Source organism: Xenopus laevis, chromosome 2S (assembly GCF_017654675.1).
Source record: "Xenopus laevis strain J_2021 chromosome 2S, Xenopus_laevis_v10.1, whole genome shotgun sequence".
NCBI lineage: Eukaryota > Metazoa > Chordata > Amphibia > Anura > Pipidae > Xenopus > Xenopus laevis.
The window spans coordinates 76,232,636-76,252,073 of NC_054374.1; the positions used below are offsets into that span (position 1 = coordinate 76,232,636).

The 19,438-nt window shown below is 39.1% G+C and overlaps 1 protein-coding gene across 2 annotated transcripts in view; it reads right to left on the reverse strand.

Annotated features, from left to right (window-relative positions):
• The window catches only part of rspo1.S (R-spondin 1 S homeolog), a 106,795-nt gene that overhangs the window by 1,538 nt on the left and 85,819 nt on the right, over positions 1 to 19,438 (reverse strand). For both annotated transcript variants that reach the window (XM_018249550.2, XM_041584013.1), the window contains exons 3-5: positions 9,131 to 9,322; positions 6,720 to 6,866; positions 6,023 to 6,208 (exon numbers count right to left, since the gene is read on the reverse strand). In XM_018249550.2, coding sequence (XP_018105039.1) covers positions 6,023 to 6,208; positions 6,720 to 6,866; positions 9,131 to 9,322 — 525 coding nt within the window. The remainder of the gene's footprint in view (positions 1 to 6,022; positions 6,209 to 6,719; positions 6,867 to 9,130; positions 9,323 to 19,438) is intronic.

The following is a 19,438-nucleotide window of genomic DNA, read 5'->3' on the forward strand; positions in this document are numbered from 1 at the left end:
TACTTTTAGTTGCTTCCAAAGATAATTGGTATGTATTTCTGTTTGACTGTAGAAATCTACTGACCACTTGAACGTTTTTTCATCTCATCTACCCGTATATACGAGTATACGAGTATAAGCCGAGGTACCTAATTTTACCTCCAAAAACTGGGAAAGCTTGACTCGAGTATAAGCCTAGGGTGAGATGCATTTTAGGACATCTTCAGCAGAACACACGCTCCTACTCACTGATCCGAAGAGGCTTCAGTCACACCTCTGTCTGTCCACACTTGCTGTTGTAATCTCCCCCCTCATGACTTGGTCCTCCCTCCTCAGCCCTGTTTGGGGGAGGTGGGGGCTTCATTACATCTTGCAGGGTCTGAACAGAGTTAGCAGAGCGCCCACAGGAGCATGTGTTTTGCTGAAGATGTCCTGAAGTGCAGCCATTCAAATCGGACTCGAATATAAGCCGAGGTAGACTTTTTCATCACATTTTGGGTGCTGAAAAACTAGGCTTATACTCTAGTTTATACGGTATATATTTAAAAGGGTCTGGCCTTTTACTATCTTTGTATTTATTGATCATGCTAAGGCAATGATACACGATAGACTGGGGTTATTATAGACTGGGGTATAAAGAGAAGAAGGGTAAGCTCTGGGAAGAAAATATTAAACAGGTGTTACATAGGTAAATCGGGTTGAAAAAAGACAAAGTCCATCAAGTTCAACCCCTCCAAATGAAAACCCAGCATCCATACACACACCCCTCCATACTTTCACATAAATTATATATACCCATATCTATACTAACTATAGAGTTTAGTATCACAATAGCCTTTGATATTATGTCTGTCCAAGAAATCCAAGCCATTCTTAAAGGCATTAACTGAATCAGCCATCACAACATCACCCGGCAGTGCATTCCACAACCTCACTGTCCTCACTGTGAAGAATCCCCTACGTTTCTTCAAATCACCAACGTGCTTCAAATGAAAGTCTCTGGTACGGTGATCCACTTTATGGGTAAAAAAGGTGCCCTGCTATTTGTCTATAATGTCCTCTAATGTACTTGTAAAGTGTAATCATGTCGCCTCGCAAGCGCCATTTTTCCAGAGAAAACAACCCCAACCTTGACCATCAGAAATTAAGTCTTCTATCCCTCGAACCAGTTTAGTTACACATCTGCACTCTCTTCAGCTCATTTATATCCCTCTTAAAGGAGAAGGAAAGCTACGGAGGCATTTTATTGCCAATAGATTAGCTGCAATAGTGCAAGCTAGAATGCTATATTTATTCTGTAGAATGTTTTACCATACCTGAGTAAAAAGCTTTAGAAACTCTCTGTTTGTTTAGGATAGGAGCTGCAGTATTAACATGGTGTGACATCACTTCCTACCTGAGTCTCTCCCTGCTCTGGGCTCAGATTACAGTAGAGAAGGGAGGGGGGGGGGGGAGAGGAGCAAACTGAGCATGCTCTTGCCCAGGGCAAGGTTTAAGCTGAAGGCAGGAAGTCTGATACAGAAGCCCATGTGTACACAATAGAAGGAAAGAAATGCTGTGTTTCTTTTGACAGGGGACTCAGAGCAGCATTACTTTGGGGGTTTACTGGTATATTTAGATGGACCTTTCTGATAAGGATTACTTAATTTTGAGTTAATGACCTTTTTTATGCAAGACAGAACTTTATTTGCTTTAGTAGCCACAGAATGACACTGCCCAGAATTAGACAACTTGTTATCTACAAAAATCCCTAGATCCTTCTCATTTCAGAAAACTCCCAACATACTGCCATTTAGTGTATAACTTGCATTTATATTATTTTTGCCAAAGTGCATAACCTTGCATTTATCAACATTGAACCTAATTAGGGAAATGGATTATGCACCTGTAAATCTATGCTGTTGATACAGTATATTCAGTTATTTATATGGATCTTTTAGATTAGTTAAGTAAATATTATTGCAAGAATAACTTGCTCAGCACTTTAGAACCTGAAGACAGCAGTGGAAAAATAGATTTTAACTTCTCTCTCTTGTATTTATTTTTTTAACTAATCATCCTACTCGCTAAATTTTACCACAGTCATACCACAGTGTTATGGGAAATGTAGACCATAGTTCCTTAAATGGCAATTGCACAGGCCCCTAAGGGGACAAGTTATATAACAATTCAAATTATTTATGTGGATTGAAGTTAAAGCAGTTAAAGAAGCTTATTTTACAAATTAATGAAAACAGAGCTAGAAAATCCTTTAACTTTTTGTCTGACTATACAAGCCATTCCCCTGCTTGAACTGTCATGCAAACTATTTGTATTTTGGACACCATACATATTATAGTATTGGTATTCTTGGACAAAAGGAAGCTTGTGCCTAGCAACCAGATCCAGTGCAGAGAAGTGAATACATGTTTAGAGCTACTGTATGAACTGTTAGAACTGTGCAGCCATCTGAACCATCATGTGCAAATAGATCTAGGGGCAAACTCACTACAGCGCGAAGCAGCTTACGCTAACGCAAAATAGCCAGTGTGACATCATTGATGCCAATTTACTAGCGAAGTAGACCTACTCCAGCGCTACTTCACACCCTTAAGCCAGGCGAAGTTGCACTATGGTGAAGGGACGTAACTACGCTAATTCACTAACTTGCGCATTTTACTGAACGTTACCTCTTGCTCCAGACTTGCCTTCACCACCTCAGACCAGGTGAAGTGCAGTAGAGTAGATAGGGATTGCTTCAAAAAAAGTTGAAATTTTTTCTAAGTCCCAAAAAACACTGGCGTCTTTTACTTTTTTAAGGATGATAGGCTGAAAAAGATCGTAAATATTTTTGGAGATACCCTCCTTCCCCCCTACATTTCCTAACATATGGCACCTAAACTATACAGTGGGCACATGTATAGGGCAAAATAACAATTCTTTTTATATATTTTATGAAGCTTTCCCAGGCTTGTGTAGTGTAATGTATTTGCTGCTACATATACGTCCATTGTACATTAACTTACCGCCGTATGCAAATTAGGCATCCCTAGCGTAACTTCGATTTGCTTGACAAATTAACGGTAGTGCAACTTCGCTACCTTTTGCCTCCCTGAGCGCAACTTCGGATTTTAGTGAATTAGCGGCGCCCTGGTAAAACTTTGCCTGTCGAAGTGCGGTGAAGCCAACGCTGGCGCAACTTCGAAGGTAAGTAAATTTGACCCCTAGTATATTGACTAGGTAACACTAAATTATCCCAGGGTAGAACAGAAAGTAGAGCTATTAAGAAGTGGATGATTGCTTGTAGCTAGTTAAAGCAGAGCAAGTTACCTATCATATCTGGGCAACAGGTCATGGGTGTTTGAGGCTCTTAAGCCTTATGTAAGGACCCTGCGCATGAAATATGGTTTTCAAACTAGCTGATAATTCTCCCTTTGTCAGTAATTGTTACTTGAAGTTCATAAACCTGACTGTTTTGCTAACCTGACTGTCTCTACTTAACCTGTCAGAGTTTCTAATGCTAATGGATTACTGCTGAACAAATATGACAGCCCCCTTATAGAGGAACATAGGGGTAAGAAAGGTAATGTAAAAGCATCAGGCAAATACTTTTATGGCAAAATTATAAATAGCATTTAAAGACAATGTTATGATAGATATGAAAACCGTTTATTTTCTGGTGTCAGTATCTCTTTAAGGAGGGGATTATTTATAAACACTGGGGAAATTTTACTGCCCAGGTGCAAATGTACCCAGTGTTTATAAATAAGCAGTAATGAGTAATAAGTGCAGTTCCCCATATCAACCAATAAAGAATTATGGGTGCTAAACACAAGTGTCAGCTATATTAAAAAAATCAAAGATCCATAAATATTAAAAGAATTGTCAGTATCTATAACAACATAACATACAGAGTGCCAGTGATAAGGAAATGTTCCAATTCTATCAATTTATAAACTGAATATCCCACACTCTTTATAAGGGATTCAAGTGTGCAGCTAAATCATGACTTTGTGCAGGGAAATTTTATATATAAACTTTGCAATGTACTTTATACATTCTAAGTACTTTACCAAATGACCAATGGATTTATTGGATCTACCACTATGGTTAACAGACATGGTGGCACATTCAAAAAGTCAATGGCGTAAAAAAAAATAAAAATCTGCAAAACAATCTTCAGAGAGAGGCTCAGCACACTCCGATTCCCCATCCTCCAGCCATGGGTATCATAATTATTGCACACACACACCTTTGTAGTATAACATCATTTGTATGGTTGCGAGCATGAGTTGTTCTTATGTCTGTATTTTACCCACACAAACACTCTTAGAAAGCCCTGGCTACTCAAAAACTCCTTTTACACATGGAAGGAACATAGTCATGCTGTGGGTTAATGAGCACAGTGTGGTGCAGATATTTTTTGCTTTTAAATGGCGTTGCTGTTTATAACCTGTGCTGTTGTTTTGCAGCTTTAGCGTAAGTTTTTGTTCTGAAGATATCATGCAAAAGGCCAGCCAAGTTTCTAGAAGAATGCAAGCTGGCCCCTCTTAATGAATACTGTTTTTAACAAATGATACCTTATCAGACTAAACCAGAGTCTACAAATTCGCTCCAGCAAAATTCCTGGAGCCGTATAGTATAGTAAACAGAAATTCATTTCTGTAAGCTCAGCCGCCAAGACGCCTGTGGCTCGCCCTGCATTTATTGGAAACTTATATGCATGGGGGAGGCAGCACCACGCACTACTAGGTCTTGCAGTACAAGCTTTGAAATTTTAAACTGTTAATTTAAAAAGTCATGTTTGCTTAATATAAAATGTATTATATTGCAGTGCTTTGTACCAGGATGACTATTAATGTAAAGGAGTCTTGTACCTTGTGGAATGAGCCTGTTGTTAGACTGTAAGCCAAGTGGAATTGCTTATGAAAATACTTACACCCCCTAGGAGGATAAGTGAATTAGAAATGGCATCGGTACAGAAGCAACGTACCCTGGGATCCACCAACAGGCTAAGGGCAGGTCTCCATGGACGATTCTGTTGCGATCCGACGCACTGCGCAAAAACGCAGGCGTCACGTCGGATGATGCGACGCAACACGACTGTCGGATGCAGACGCATCGTGCAGCGTCTGCATCCGACAGTCGTGTCGCGTTGCATCAATGCAGCGACACGATCCGACAATAGAATTACTTACCTTATTTCCGTCGCATCCGATGGGGCACCTGCGTTTTTGCACAGCGCGTCATAATCGTCCGTGGGGTCCTGCCTTAATGTGTGATAACCTGCCTGGAGTTGAACCAGGGACCTGGTGTTCCTTTGCTGTCTGCATTACTGCAACTCAATGCAAGCTGACAGCTAAGGCCCTGGTTCACTCCTATGGCTATACTTGTTATTGCTAGTAAGCATAGCTTGTTTCACCTGCTGCCAATCTGGCCACAGGTGATTTGTGTAAGTCATGAAAGCCCTTATGCTGCTGTAACTCATTAGCCAGTATAGGTCTATGTTCCATATCTATATAAACAAGGTATATTGTCTGATTCTGTTTATTGACCACTGCCTGACCTTGACAATCTGCTGCCTGAACTGACCCCTGCCTGTGTTTTATACTTCAGATTGTCCCCTGACCACGCTCCTTGTTCTCAGTTCCAATTATACCTTACAGTTCCCTCGCTTGCCCAGAGCTTTCCCCTTGGTCCTCTCGTGTTAAGTCCTGGAGGCATCTGAGTAGCAGAGAGCTCCTCCCAAAGCCAAAGGTGGCTGCTATAGGCTGAAGTTCAAGCCATGACCGGAACCTTGGGTTTTGGGATACCATACATAATAATATGGAGTCATTAGCCCAGGTTTAAGTTTGAGAATTACCAATAAAATCAGTTCCAACTGGACTTCTAAATAGATATAGGCAAAACATTAACTATTAATAAGACCTGAGGACACGTTTTAAACTTGCACTATGTTGTTTGGACTAGAAGGGCAATCAATGAATCCTCAATTTTTGGCACCATGGTACCATACATACCATACATATTGTCTGTTAGTAAAAAGCTATTTTGAGCCACCTACCTTTTATACATGGGATTTTGGGCATTGTGCATTTTCTCCTCTCTGTGGTAGGTGGACAGAGAGCAAGGTCTCCAAGAGGTGCCTTCACAACCATCCGGCTTCTCTCTTCAATGCCTTTCTTTCTTCCACATTTCACTGTTCTAGAGCATGGGCTCCAGGCTGCCCACTCACTCATTTCACATTGTACTGTAAAACATAAAAAACAGTAATGCACTGGAGATGGCTGAACTGAGGGCACTTTATTAAAAAATGCATCTATGTGAACTCCTGAAATGGGATCAGATCTTTGTATTCATTTTCTAATTGTTAGTAGTTCTCAAACACACCCAAAATTTGCAACTGGCTCCAGTGGCCCCTCAAAAATGTTTTTATTGCATGCAAAAAAAAGTGTTTTTATCATGTGCGCTTGTAGTTGTATTGGTACAAACTCATCTGTCTGTGCACATAGAGAGGTTGATGTGCCAAATAACTATAACTTATTTGTAGTTATTATTGGACTTGGAATGTAGAATGTGCCATCACTATATAAAGGATAATATAGCTATTCACCACCTTAATCTTTTCACGGTAGAGACTTTACAATCATTTTACAACACTTTTACAGTACCTCTGTATCAGTCATTTCAGCATCTACATCCCCAGCTTTAAAGAAGACACAGAGGACAATAAAATGAGGGCATAAGGCATAGATACTCACCAGAGCTGCATTCTGAAGTGCCGTTGACTGCAGAAAAACCCTCCGGACATGAAGAGTAACAGCTTCCTTTGTGTGAGTAGAAACCTTCCTTACATTTTGTACAAAAATTTTTGCTGAAGCAGGTCTCACAGTTATTAATTTTACATTCTGAAAAAAATAAGGTAAATACAAATAAATAATATTCACTGGGAAGTTAAATGATCACCAATATCTTCCATATGAAATATTTGCACACTTTGGTGTTTATTTAATAAAAAGTGCAAAAACAAGTGAAATTAAAGCTGCAAGAAGGTAGTATCAGTATGAAATATTTCTGATTAAGCTGGGCAAAAAAGTTATACCTGGGAACTTTTCAAATATGATGCTTTATACATAAAGCCTTAGTATCCATTTTGATCAAAATATCACTAGTTACTTTACTTGCTCAGACCTGGCTTCACTTTAAATCTCTTTAGTGATTTCGTTAAAGAAATTGAAATCCAACAGAATTTCTATTACTGCATCAACCACTGCTTCTCTTAGATATAGGGGCTGATTTATCAATTTTTGGGATCACATTTGCAGAAATTGTTTTCTTAAACCTAAACAACAGGTACCAAAGATGTTTATTTTATATAATTTCTTTTTGAAAAGAGAGAATTAATTAAAAACTCTGTAACTGACAAAAAAATTGAAAATCACAGTCAACACTGATAAATCAGGCACTAGAAATGAGCCTTTTTGTAGCTAAAAGTACTTTCAGCATGGTTAGACAGTGGCATCCTCAGTGATGGTTATCATTTATTGTGGTTGTTAAAATTATTAAAATGTTTTTTCTGCTGCTTTCAGGCTTGGAAATTAAACTGATATCTGGTTGTCATACTACTATTTACCATAGGATACAGTTGTGCAGTTCGCACAAATTTTCCCCCAGTCAGTCGTGTGTAAAAAAGCAACTTGTGTTGAAATACACTCCTTGAGCTTTCATATAGTTGAACACCTATTTACACAGGTGGCTATCTACTTCCCCCTCCCTGCACTGGTGCACTCACGTGCTTGACTGCTCGCTCACAGGAAGAGGGTCTGCAGATATTAAAGTGACTACAGGGGAAGCTGACCCTGCGCTCCAGGCTTGCTTCCTCTATAGTTTCGCCACTGAACCCTGGATCTACTGACACCTCTGAACTACCCGCTAGCTCCAGGGTTCCTTCAGCACCCTGCGTCAATATCCGCAGAAGACTTGTGATAGAACCGGACACACACATCACTCTAAACACCAGAGATTATGCCAAATAGACTTGGAAAACTTTCACCGTACCAGAGGCCACCCCTTTAGACTAGAAGAAAAGAACTTTAATTTGAAGCAACGTAGGTGGTTCTTCACAGTCAGGACAGTGAGGTTGTGGAATCCACTGCTTGATGAGGTTGTGATGGCTGATTCAGTTAATGCCTTGAAGAGGTCCTTGAAATATTTCTTGGACAAGCATAATATCGTAGGCTATTGTGATACTATCATTTACAATTAGTATAGATATTGGTATGTGCAGTCTATGTGAGTGTATGGAGGGTCAGTGTGAGTGTGTGTATGTATGTATAGTTAAATAGAGTTGAAAAAAAGACAAAGTCCATCAAGTTGAATCCCTCCAAATGAAAACCCAGTATCCATACAGACACTCATCCATACTTTCACATACATAATATATACCCATACCTATACTAACTATAGAGTTTAGTATCTCAACAGCCTTTGATTATGTCTGTCCAAAAAATCATCCAAGCCATTCTTAAAGGCATTAACTGAATCAGCCATCACAACATCACCCAGGATTCCATTCCACAACCTCACTGTCCAGACTGTAAAGAACCCCCTACGTTGCTTCAAATGAAAGTTATTTTCTTCTAGTCTAAAGGAATGGCCTCTGGTACGGTGAATGCTGGGTTTCATTTGGAGGAGTTGAACTTAATGGACTTTGGTCTTTTTATCAACCCAACTTAACCATGTAACTATAACTTTTTGTTTCCAAAAACTTTCACAGTAAAATTATAAAAAGAAAGGATGGGTGTCACTTATCAGCTTTGGCTCAGATCTGAATCCAAGTTCTATCACCGGGTTTTAGTATAATGATGATTTACATACTGCAAGAGACGTTAATTAAAATTGACAAGTTTTGATTTTAACAAGCAGGAATAATCAGTTTCTTGGGCTTCTGCAACCTGGGGGAGCAGCCCTGATACCACCCTTCTCACCCTGCCTAATGGCTGGAAATCATTTCTGTCATTTTGATGATTTAAGTATCATATGAAAACTAAATTAGTAGAAGGTATGGAAACGAGACAGACCAAGTTAAAGCAAGGCAATGAAAAACTTGATGAACTGTAATACTAATAAATTATTTCCATTTATTGGAAGGCAATAGCAAAGATGTACTTACTCAGACATCTGTTGTTCTCCCGATTGCGGTCATCAAAATAGCCTTGAGGGCAAGACTGCAAGCATATCCCAGTCTGTCGGATATCATTTCTCTCCAAAAGGATGAAAAGTTTGGGCAAACACTTCATACATCCGTTAAACTCTGAACACAAATCGCATCCCTTTGCGCAGACCATGCTCACCTCTGTACTTCCTAGACAATGATAAAGTACATTATTACTGAACTCCAATTAATGACTGATATGCATGCAAAGTTTTTAAAAAAAGCTGTATTTATTGGCTAGAGTAACAAAATATCTAACTGGGAAATCCAGACAGTTTCCCTGCAGATTGTAAATTTTAAAGGGGTGGTTCACCTCTAAGTTAATTTTTATCAAAAATCTGATTTTTTCTTATTATTTTATTAGAAAAAGTCCAACCAAACTAGAATATACGATTTGTTATTACAAAAGCATGATTTAATCGGATCGGGAAAAAACATGATAAAAACGAGCCAAAATCCAAATCGTACGCTTTGTTTTAAAAAAAAAAATCCTGGATTGCCTGATTTTTTTTGGGCTTTTTCCTGACAACTTCCAGAGCAGACAACAGAAACTTCCAAATAGGATAGTGACCTCTCCCAATGACTTATATACAACATCAGCAGGTCTGAGATGGCGGATTTTCGGATTCAGACTCACCTGGGGAATCATTGAGCTCTAACAAGTCATTGAGTTGAATGCAATGCAAGTTAACGAGGGATTTATAATTTGGTAAAAAAAAACAAAACCATATTCTACCATACTTAAAAAAAAAAAAACAAAGGCATAAATCTTGCCTGTAGGTAATAACTGTAGGGTCAAACAGTTTAATGGGTTTTTATAAGCTACTCCAAGAGGAGGGAATATGCAGTAGGGTAACAAAAATTTATGTAATTGCGAGGGAGTAAAACTTTCACAACAGCTTCTCATTTATGCAAGGTTTTACTTTCCAAACAAGGGGACACTAATCATGATGTTATAAGTTTTAAAAAGCATAGGAGAGATTTTCCTCTTGAATTACATATTCATAGCTGTTTATAGATATCGCTAGCTCAGCCTGTTTTCATTTGCAATACAGGCCAAATAACTCCCAACTTATTTATTTATTCTGAAAATGTTTTATTTGATTTTCATATTAAACAAGTAATAACATTATGACAGCAAATATTATGCAGATGAAGAAAGACATGTATTCAATATGATGGCATAGTGAGATTGAAAACGGAATACAATTTTAAGGGACTGACAACAATAAACTGAAAATAACAAAAATTAACTAAGCCAGTGGAAGTAAACATATTGAAAGAAAGAAAAATTTCCATTCGTTGACTGGAATGTCTGAACGCGTAACTTACAAATGAAGAAACCGTCCTATTTGTTTACCTGAATTAGAATTACAAGCTTCAAGATAAGGAGACCAAATCAGTTTAAAAGAGTCTATGGAATTATTCCCTTTGGTTTTGGATAATAAGGCTTCTTGCCAACTAAGCTGGTTCATAAAAGAAATAGCATCTGCTAACGAGGGGGGTTCTTTATGTAACCAAGAATTAAATAAAGCTTTCTTGGAAGCAGCTAGGAAAAAAACTGTCAGAAATTTATCTTCATGGGAAACTCCCAACTTATAGTGCTCTTTATCATCCTCAATAACCACCTGTATTATGACTGTATTATGAACATGACTGTATAATTTTGGCAAAGACACAATTGTCACACAAGCCTAATCCCTAATCATTTAATTGGTAATTAGTACTCCAGTTTAATTCCCATAGTGCTAATTCTTTATTTTGTCATGATTTGCAGTCTTTGACAATTCATATTCTCACAGTAGCCTATAACCCTCGGGTGAAAGCAGGCCCATAAGCACAAGTGGTTACTTTTTTTGTATATTTCAGGCACTATGCTCCACAGTAAAGAAATATTTGTTACCAGAAAATGTTAGACCTGGTGTGTTCCTGATAATAGTTCCCATACCTTTATGCCATACTCTATTTCTGTCTTGGAATGAAACCTCAGATCTGCACAGGTATATTATTTGTATTGTTTTGTGTATAATATGACATACTATATTATTTTGTGTGATAAGGAAGGTTGCTTAGCTTATGTAAGTGGATTTTGCGTTAAATAATTAATTGGTGTAAAATTTAAATTTTTTTAATTTTATTATGTTGAGTGATGACTGATATGACATCCAAATTCCCGTAACTATCCCTTTTTGGATATTATGAGGCTAGATGTTATAAAGTTTTGCATAGTCTCACTTGTAAACCAAAGAATTCTCAAAGTATTTAAAAAATGATTTTATTTAAATATAATCTTTTATAAAATCAGGTGTATCTGGAATATCTGCAGCTCCATATCAAGTGATTTCCTTGCAATAATGCTGGCGTGGGGCTGCAAAAATCTAAGCACAACTGCTTTTTGTAAGGGTGATGGCACACGGAGTGCGTGGTCACCCTTGGAAAATTGAGTTCCCCCACTGAGTGCCAAAGTTTCCCCCACTGGAAACTTCAGGAATCAATATGGATAAAACATATGAGTTGTGTAATCAAGTGAAATTGCACAACAATTGGTAAGTATGTACTGAGTGCCCCATAAAAGTTTGACTAATGGCACTTGGGGTTGTTTTGGGTTCCTTAGGCAGCACACTTACTACTGTATATGCTGCCTGAATACACAGCAATAAAGTAAATGATGCCTTAGTGTTATATACTGGCTGCACTTATTGAAAAAAATGTTTAAATGGTCAGGATGTTCTATAAACAAGCCCATCCTTTAAATGAAACCAGAGAGCCTGTAATATGTGTTAATAGGCAAAACATGCAAGGGATTATTTTCATATATTTTACTGAACATAACTTGAAGTATAATGACACTCTGGTGAGTATTTCTGGCAGTATGATTCCATATTATAAGGCACTGTTGCCCTACAAAGCTTGAACTTTGCCCAATCCCTTTCCTAAATAACAGCTTTCCTACACTCATTGCCAAAACAAAATGGCTGTTTCACTGTCCTCTTTTTCCTGTCCTTTTACAGGAACATTTTCCTTCAATTACAGACACAATATAAATAAAGTTATTACCTTAATTCAGCTCTTGATTTTTATGTGACATTGTTTTTGGTACTCCTCCCCTTGCCCACCCCCTCTGCCATAAGAATGGTATCTATGTATAGACTACTGAGCATTGATCAGATCAACTACCTCACTCTCCAGCTCTGCTGCCATTTTTTTGCAGCAAGTATCTAGCAGTATAAACTACAACCAATCATAAATATATAGTTCTATGAAGCCTGCTTAAAGAACCTCTTCATGAACTCTGCACCAACAAGACATTATCTCCCCATGAAATGCTACCTTAGATGCTAAGACAAAATTTAAATAGTTAATACACCTCTGTAAAAACAGCAGCACGAGCAAATGTATTGCCCACTGTAAATGATATTAAAACTGCCTTGCAATTTCTAGAAAAATGTGAGATTTGTTAAAAGGTTGCTAGGTGGCACTGCTGTTTAGAGAATGTTAGATACCATCAGACACCCAGAGACAATATGTAGAGACTGAACCACTTTTCTTTTAATGGGTCACAACGGGGAGTGAGGTTTCGGCTAAATTGCTTTCCAAACTTTACACTTGAGCGACAGTGAGACCTTTTGTAACCAATAAGCAGTGTCACAAGAAAACAAGTATCTCGTCAAAAGGACTTTTAAATATTTTATGCTAAAGATGAGCTCATGTCTTTTCAGGGAAAGCATGTAAGCGACACATGATCAGAACAGATAAATAATGGATCTGCATAGCATTCACAGCAAAACACTGTGCCCTAGCTATTTCTGTATTTAAAATGGAGCTGGCCAATGGCCATAACAAGGCATTATATCCTTGTACTGATTTTTTCAACATACTTTAAGCTTCTATGATCTCTCTCTCTGTCCATGTATTGGATGTATTCCAACTGTACCTTTGCTGGAGGATTTAATACACACATATATCAACTCTCTCTTTAAAACAACCATTATGTTTTATTTAATAATAAAGGGCATTTGTGCTTGCAAGATTCTTTGCCATACATTTTGTGTGAGAAGACTTGTTTTAATAAGTCATTAATTTAATGATAAAAAAATAGCACCTATTATTGAACAAATTTTTTGGCCCAAACATGTAATCAATATAATTAGAAAAGTAATATGTGCCCTTGCAGCAGTATTACTTTATGCCCCTCCAAACACAGCTTAAAGGGGAACTCTGGCTTCCAAACCAAAATTTAATAAAGAGGCCCACATAACACAGAAACCCCTAATATACCCTTCACAGTTACCTGTTAAAAAAGTATGAATAAATGCCATTTTCTATGCTGAAATCCAGCTGGTTAACAGTTCTTCTCTTTCTGCATCATTTGAAATCCTGGCAGGGAAGGCGGGACCTAAACACTTACAAATTGTAACAACTTCTCCACAGCTTACAGACAACATGCAGGAACTACATAACCCACAATGCATTGCACTATGATGTTCTGTTCCTAATTGAAATCACATGTGCAGGGAATTGTGGGGTTTGGAGGATGCAGGCTAAGGACAGCTGGTTGTTGATACAATAGTAATAACAGTAGTCAGCCAGCTCAGCAAAGTAGTCAGACAGATCAGCAGGAGAGCAGAGGGCTAGGCTTAGGGAACTGTTCCAAAAATTATGAGAAGTCTGCATATTTTTTAATTGATGTATATTGCAAAGTTGCTTGAAATTATGTTTACTTTTCAAAATGCTTAAGTTATGTTTTTGTGGAGTTCCCCTTTAACAACTGCTTAGTATAGACAAGCCAGGTCTCGGAGTAAGAGACAAGAGAGGCCAGGGAACAATTTGATTTATCCAGGGTTTAAATGTAAGAGTCCATGTCAAAAGAGACAAGTACAAGCCGAGGCCAGTGGAAGAGCTGGCAAGTAACTGAGTAGTTCTAGAATCCCAGGTCACCAAACTTCCTATCACACCAGTCTGGTTGTTGTATGCAGGGTAATGGAAATTTGGCTACAAACTGAGAAACATTAGTAGTGTGAGAGATTAAGTAACCCAAACATCACACTTAGGGGCAGATTTATCAAGGGTCGAATTTCAAATTTGAAAAACTTGGAAATTCGAATTCAAAAAGAGCAACCAAAATTTATTAAAAAAATTGACCTTGTTTTTGGCCAAATAGGTCAGTTTTCGATTGAAAAGGTCTGTTTTCGATCAAATTTGAATAGTACGAATCGAAGTAATAGCTAATTCGATCAAATTCGATTCAAAGTTTTTCCAAAGAAAACCTTAGATTTTTCAAAGTCCACCAATTGACTCCAAATAATTCTAGGAGGTCCTCTATAGGCTAAAACAGCAATTCGGCAGGTTTTAGATGGCGAATGGTCGAAGTTGAATTTTTAAAGAAACAGTACATGTTAAATTTCAAAATGCGAATTTTCAAAGTTTTTTTTAAATTCAAATCGAATTTGGACTATTCCCTAGTCAAAGTACAAAAAAATTAGCTCAGAATTTTTGTAAATTGGAATTTTGGGCACCAGAGTATTAAATGGGAATGCTGTCTATATTGTTGTGTTGCAATGTTACTCTTGCAATAAAATAGCAACAGGTGTCTTTATGCTTATTAGGACCTAACTACTTGTCCCTCTTCATCCTACGCTTGATACTGAACTTTGTAAAATATGCTATTAGAAGAATTTGGGCAACAAAATAACAACATTATTGCCATGACTTAATATACATTGTCATTTGGCATGATATCATATGTATCCTGCCACAAAAAGCATTAATGTTGATGTCATTGATTCTTTTCTCTCATTTGCGCCAAATCCAAGCCTGATTTACCCTATGCTGTGCTGAAGCATCTTCCCTAAACAGATTTACTCTGTGATTACTCTATCATATGTAAGAACTTTTTCCTGTGTTATATTCTTAAACTTGGGATCAGTATATTTACTATTGTGATTCTGTGAAGGTCACCTTATAATCAGCTAGATTTTATTTTAATGTATTACTTCTGCCACTGCTTTAAATACTATCTGTTTAGGCCCTTCCATTACTATTCTTGTATATGGTGCTAGTGACCATATAATGGTTCCAAACATAAAAACAGCAGAACAAAGGTTGAGTGAAAATCCACAAAAAAAAAAAAACGCATATCATGATAGCATAGTATTCTCTTCATGAACAAAGCTTCACTTTTAAACCTTCACCATGATTGTCTCCCTCTTCTGTCTATCTGCCTGGGCAAGTGCATGCACAGTATAATGAAAAGGCAACTGCTCAGACTGGAACAAAGAGAAGACAGAATAGGCCAAAGAATATGGTGACAAGGAGCTTCAACAAATACACCATGGACAGGCTCAGTTTCAGGTTAGCGTTTATAATCACTGGGGGGTTGCCTAACTTTTTTTTTTTTTTTTTGTAACTTGCATTTTATTGATTTTCATAAAAACAAGAAAAGTACAGACATTTCCAATGATGCCAGACAATTAAGGTAAGTAACAATGGAATATTACTAGCAAACGCTGGTTACATTCAATACACATCCGTGGAAAGAAAAATCATAGATAGCAAACAAGTGGGGGGAAGGGTAACAAAAAAAAAATATATATATATATATATAAGAGCCAGCCCTACTCGATGCCTTCAAGTATACAAGGCAGAGCTAGCCCAGGGAGCCAGTCCCTTACACATGTACAATGAGACACAAGGAATCATCAGCTATCGTAAGAGTGAGCATCTGCAGTTGTTAGGAAGTAGTTCCAGTTACCCCAGACTCTATCATGTCAATGCAATGTGTTACTTATTCGGGAGGTCATTTCCTCAAATTTCTTATTACTGTCAAGCCGAGAAATAACCTCCCGAATAGTGGGAAGTGCCGGGGACTTCCATTTGGAGGTGATTGCCAACCGTGCCACCGTCGACACCTGGTTAACCCACCTTTGACCAGCGTTGCCTATACCAGTAACAGGGAGGGCTAATAGCAAATGGGGCATCTCAATATCCAGAGATTTTTTAAAAACCTTCGTTATCAGCTGAATAATATCTTTCCAAAAAAGTGTTAGTTTCGGACAATCCCATAAAACATGGGCCGCACAATCCAATTGGTATGATGGCCCTTGGCCAGGCTGGAAGTCCGGATTAGTAGAAAGCAACAGTAAGGCAGAAGGGTATTTGCTAATCCGATATTTCTTTATGCAACGTTTCCAAATCGAGAGGGTGAAAGTTATAGGCTTCGGGGGCCAATGCTGATAGCTGGACTCTAGGGTGGTTAGTTAAGATCAGGTTGCTGATATGGTAGGGGAGGGTCCATGCGGCTTCTAATCGTGCCCACTTAGTAGGCGCCTGAGGTTGTAACCAGGCCAGAGTTTGGCGCAGGTGTGAAGCCTCGTAATATTTGGTTATGTCTGGTACCGCAAGGCCCCCTTGATGCCGCCCCGCTAAGAGCACTGTACGCGGCAATCTGGGTTTCGCAGTTCCCCATATGTATTTAAGTATGGATTTCTGAATATGGCCTAATTTAGTGACAGGGAGGTGAACTGGTATGGTTTCAAACAAGTACAAAAGTTTAGGAAGCACTGTCATTTTGACAGCGGCTATACGCCCAAACCAAGATATACTATGGGACCCCCAATCCTGCATGTCTTTCCGAATCCGCTCTACCAGAGGCACAAAGTTCGCTTGGTATAACTGGCGATAATGTGGTGTCAGTTTTACTCCTAGGTAGTTTATGTGTGATGTCTGACACTTATAACGGAAAGTCTCCTGGAGCGCCCTTTTAGCCTGACCACCAACGTGAAACATGAGAGCCTCCGATTTAGCCCATTTGATCTTGTATCCTGCCACTAAGCTATATTCCTGTAAAGTGTGGTGTAGATTAGGCAAGGAGATAGAAGGATTACTGAGAGTGAGCAGGACATCATCAGCGAAAAGTGATATCTTATATGTGTCGGACCCCACTGTAATTCCTGCAATGTCTGGGTGGTCCCTTATTTTGGCAGCCAACGGTTCTATGCTGAGGGCATAAAGCAGGGGAGAAAGTGGGCAGCCCTGCCGTGTACCATTCCTAATATGGATATGCATGCCAGCATCACCATTCGATTTCAGATAGGCAGAGGGGGTCGTATATAAGGATTTGATAGCCTGGAGGAAAGGCCCGCGAAATTCCATATGTTGGAGTAGCCTAGTCATATATGCCCAATCCAGCCTGTCAAAGGCTTTCTCCACATCCAGACTCAAAACGACAGACGGAGTGCCCTGTGATTGAATAATATCAATAAGATCAATGGCCCTGCGAGTGTTATCACCTGCTTGCTGTCCCATCACAAAACCCACTTGATCAGAATCTATCAGTCTGGGCAAGAGTGAGGCTAGGCGCTGAGCCAGTATTTTAGTGAATATTTTCAAGTCACAATTTAAAAGCGCTATAGGCCTATAGCTTCTGCACTGTGTCAGATCCTTGTCCTCCTTGGGAAGTACCATTATGTATGAGGAAAGCATAGAGGTAGGAATTTGTTCCTTGCCCTGCAGGAAGGTGTTAAAGAGCTCAGCCAGAATAGGGGCAAGGGTATCCCGAAAGACTTTGCAATATGTATTAGTGAATCCGTCAGGCCCTGGAGATGTGTGGAGAGGGATGGCTTTGAGAACGTCAATAACCTCATCCCCTGTAATCTACTTGTTTAATTTCTCTAGGTCCTCTTCGGTCAGTTTGGGTAAGCGGCACCCCTCTAAGAACTGAGCAAGATATTACGATTTGGTATCGGTGGCTCGGGAGGATGGCGGAAATAGATTATACAGTGTGGAGTAATAGGAATGGAAAGCTTGTGAAATTTGAGTGGGGTTGTGGGTGGCCTCCCCGTTGCTGGGACAGATCGTTAAAATTTGGGATTGCCTGGCTCGCCTTTTTAACTGGTTGGCTTGTAAAGTGTGGGCTTTGTTTCCCATTTGATAATACTTTCGCTTAGTCCAAAGTAGTGTTTTCTCTGCATCTAGTAGGGCAAGTTGTTTCAAAGAGGTGCGTAAAGCGCAAATTTCTGGCAGCAGAGCCGGGTCGGAGTTATGGTGTACTGCAGATTCTAATTGATATAATTTGGATTCCAATTTGTGAATTTGTTGTCGTCTAGGAAGTTTCCTAGCAGTAGAGATTGAGATAAGGTGACCCCGAATGACAGCTTTATGGGCTTCCCAAGTCAATGCTGTTGATTCAATAGACCCCCTGTTCTGCACAAAGTACTCTTTCAGATGATTCTCAATGACTTCCTTAGTGTGAGGGTCATTGAGAATCGTTTCATTCAATCTCCAATGAGGCTGCTTTGAAATCACCGGAGGGATCGAGATATTTAAAGTAATGGGAGCATGGTCCGACCATGAGATAGCCTGGATAGAAGTGGTGGTCGGATATTTCAGACAATTTTGGGATACAAAAAAAATAATCTAGTCTCATGGAAGTCTGATGAGGGGAGGAGTAAAAGGTGTATCTGCGGTCTCTAGGGTGATCAATACGCCACGCATCAAACAGGGCATTGGATCTAATAACAGAGCGGAACTGTTTGGCCTGTCGTGGAACCGGGGAAGTGCGTGAGGGGCAGACATCTCTATCTACTATCTCAGAGAAAACTAAATTAAAGTCACCCCCTTTTAGTAGAATCGTGGAGGAATGTTTGGTTGCCAATGACAAAACTTTGCGTATCGTACGAAGTTGTTTTGGTATTGGGAACATAAACATTGATCAAAGTTAATATAGGAGTACCAACGTATGAGCCCTTCAACAGCAAGTAGTGACCGTTAGGGTCTGCGGGGTTGCCTAACTTTAAGCCTCTAATTCTAATTCAGATGGTGTGCGGAATTGCTCTCCTCCATTTATCTCCATTGTTCACGGCATGGGACGCCGAACTTCCAGCACCCAACCTTGGATTCATGCCGGCTGTCTCAAAATCAACTTGCGGTGAGTCGGAGCGGTTTTCGCTCTTTCTAATTCTAATTCTCCTTTAAGGTAATTGTCAACTTGGAAGCTTAATTTATCTATGCAAATATGTACCTTTAAATGACTCAGTTGCATCATACAATGACATGGCTTTCATGGCATAATACAGAGATTTATTTATAACATCACACAAAACACTTTCTAATTTACTGTAAATCTATTTTCTATTCAGTGTATAAAAGATATATAGGAATGTGATTTTTCGGTAAGATGTTTTGATTCAGTCTGACACTGCCAAGGCCGGAACTAGGGGTAGGCAGAGTAGGCACGTGCCTAGGGCGCAAAGCTGGGAGGGCGCCAGG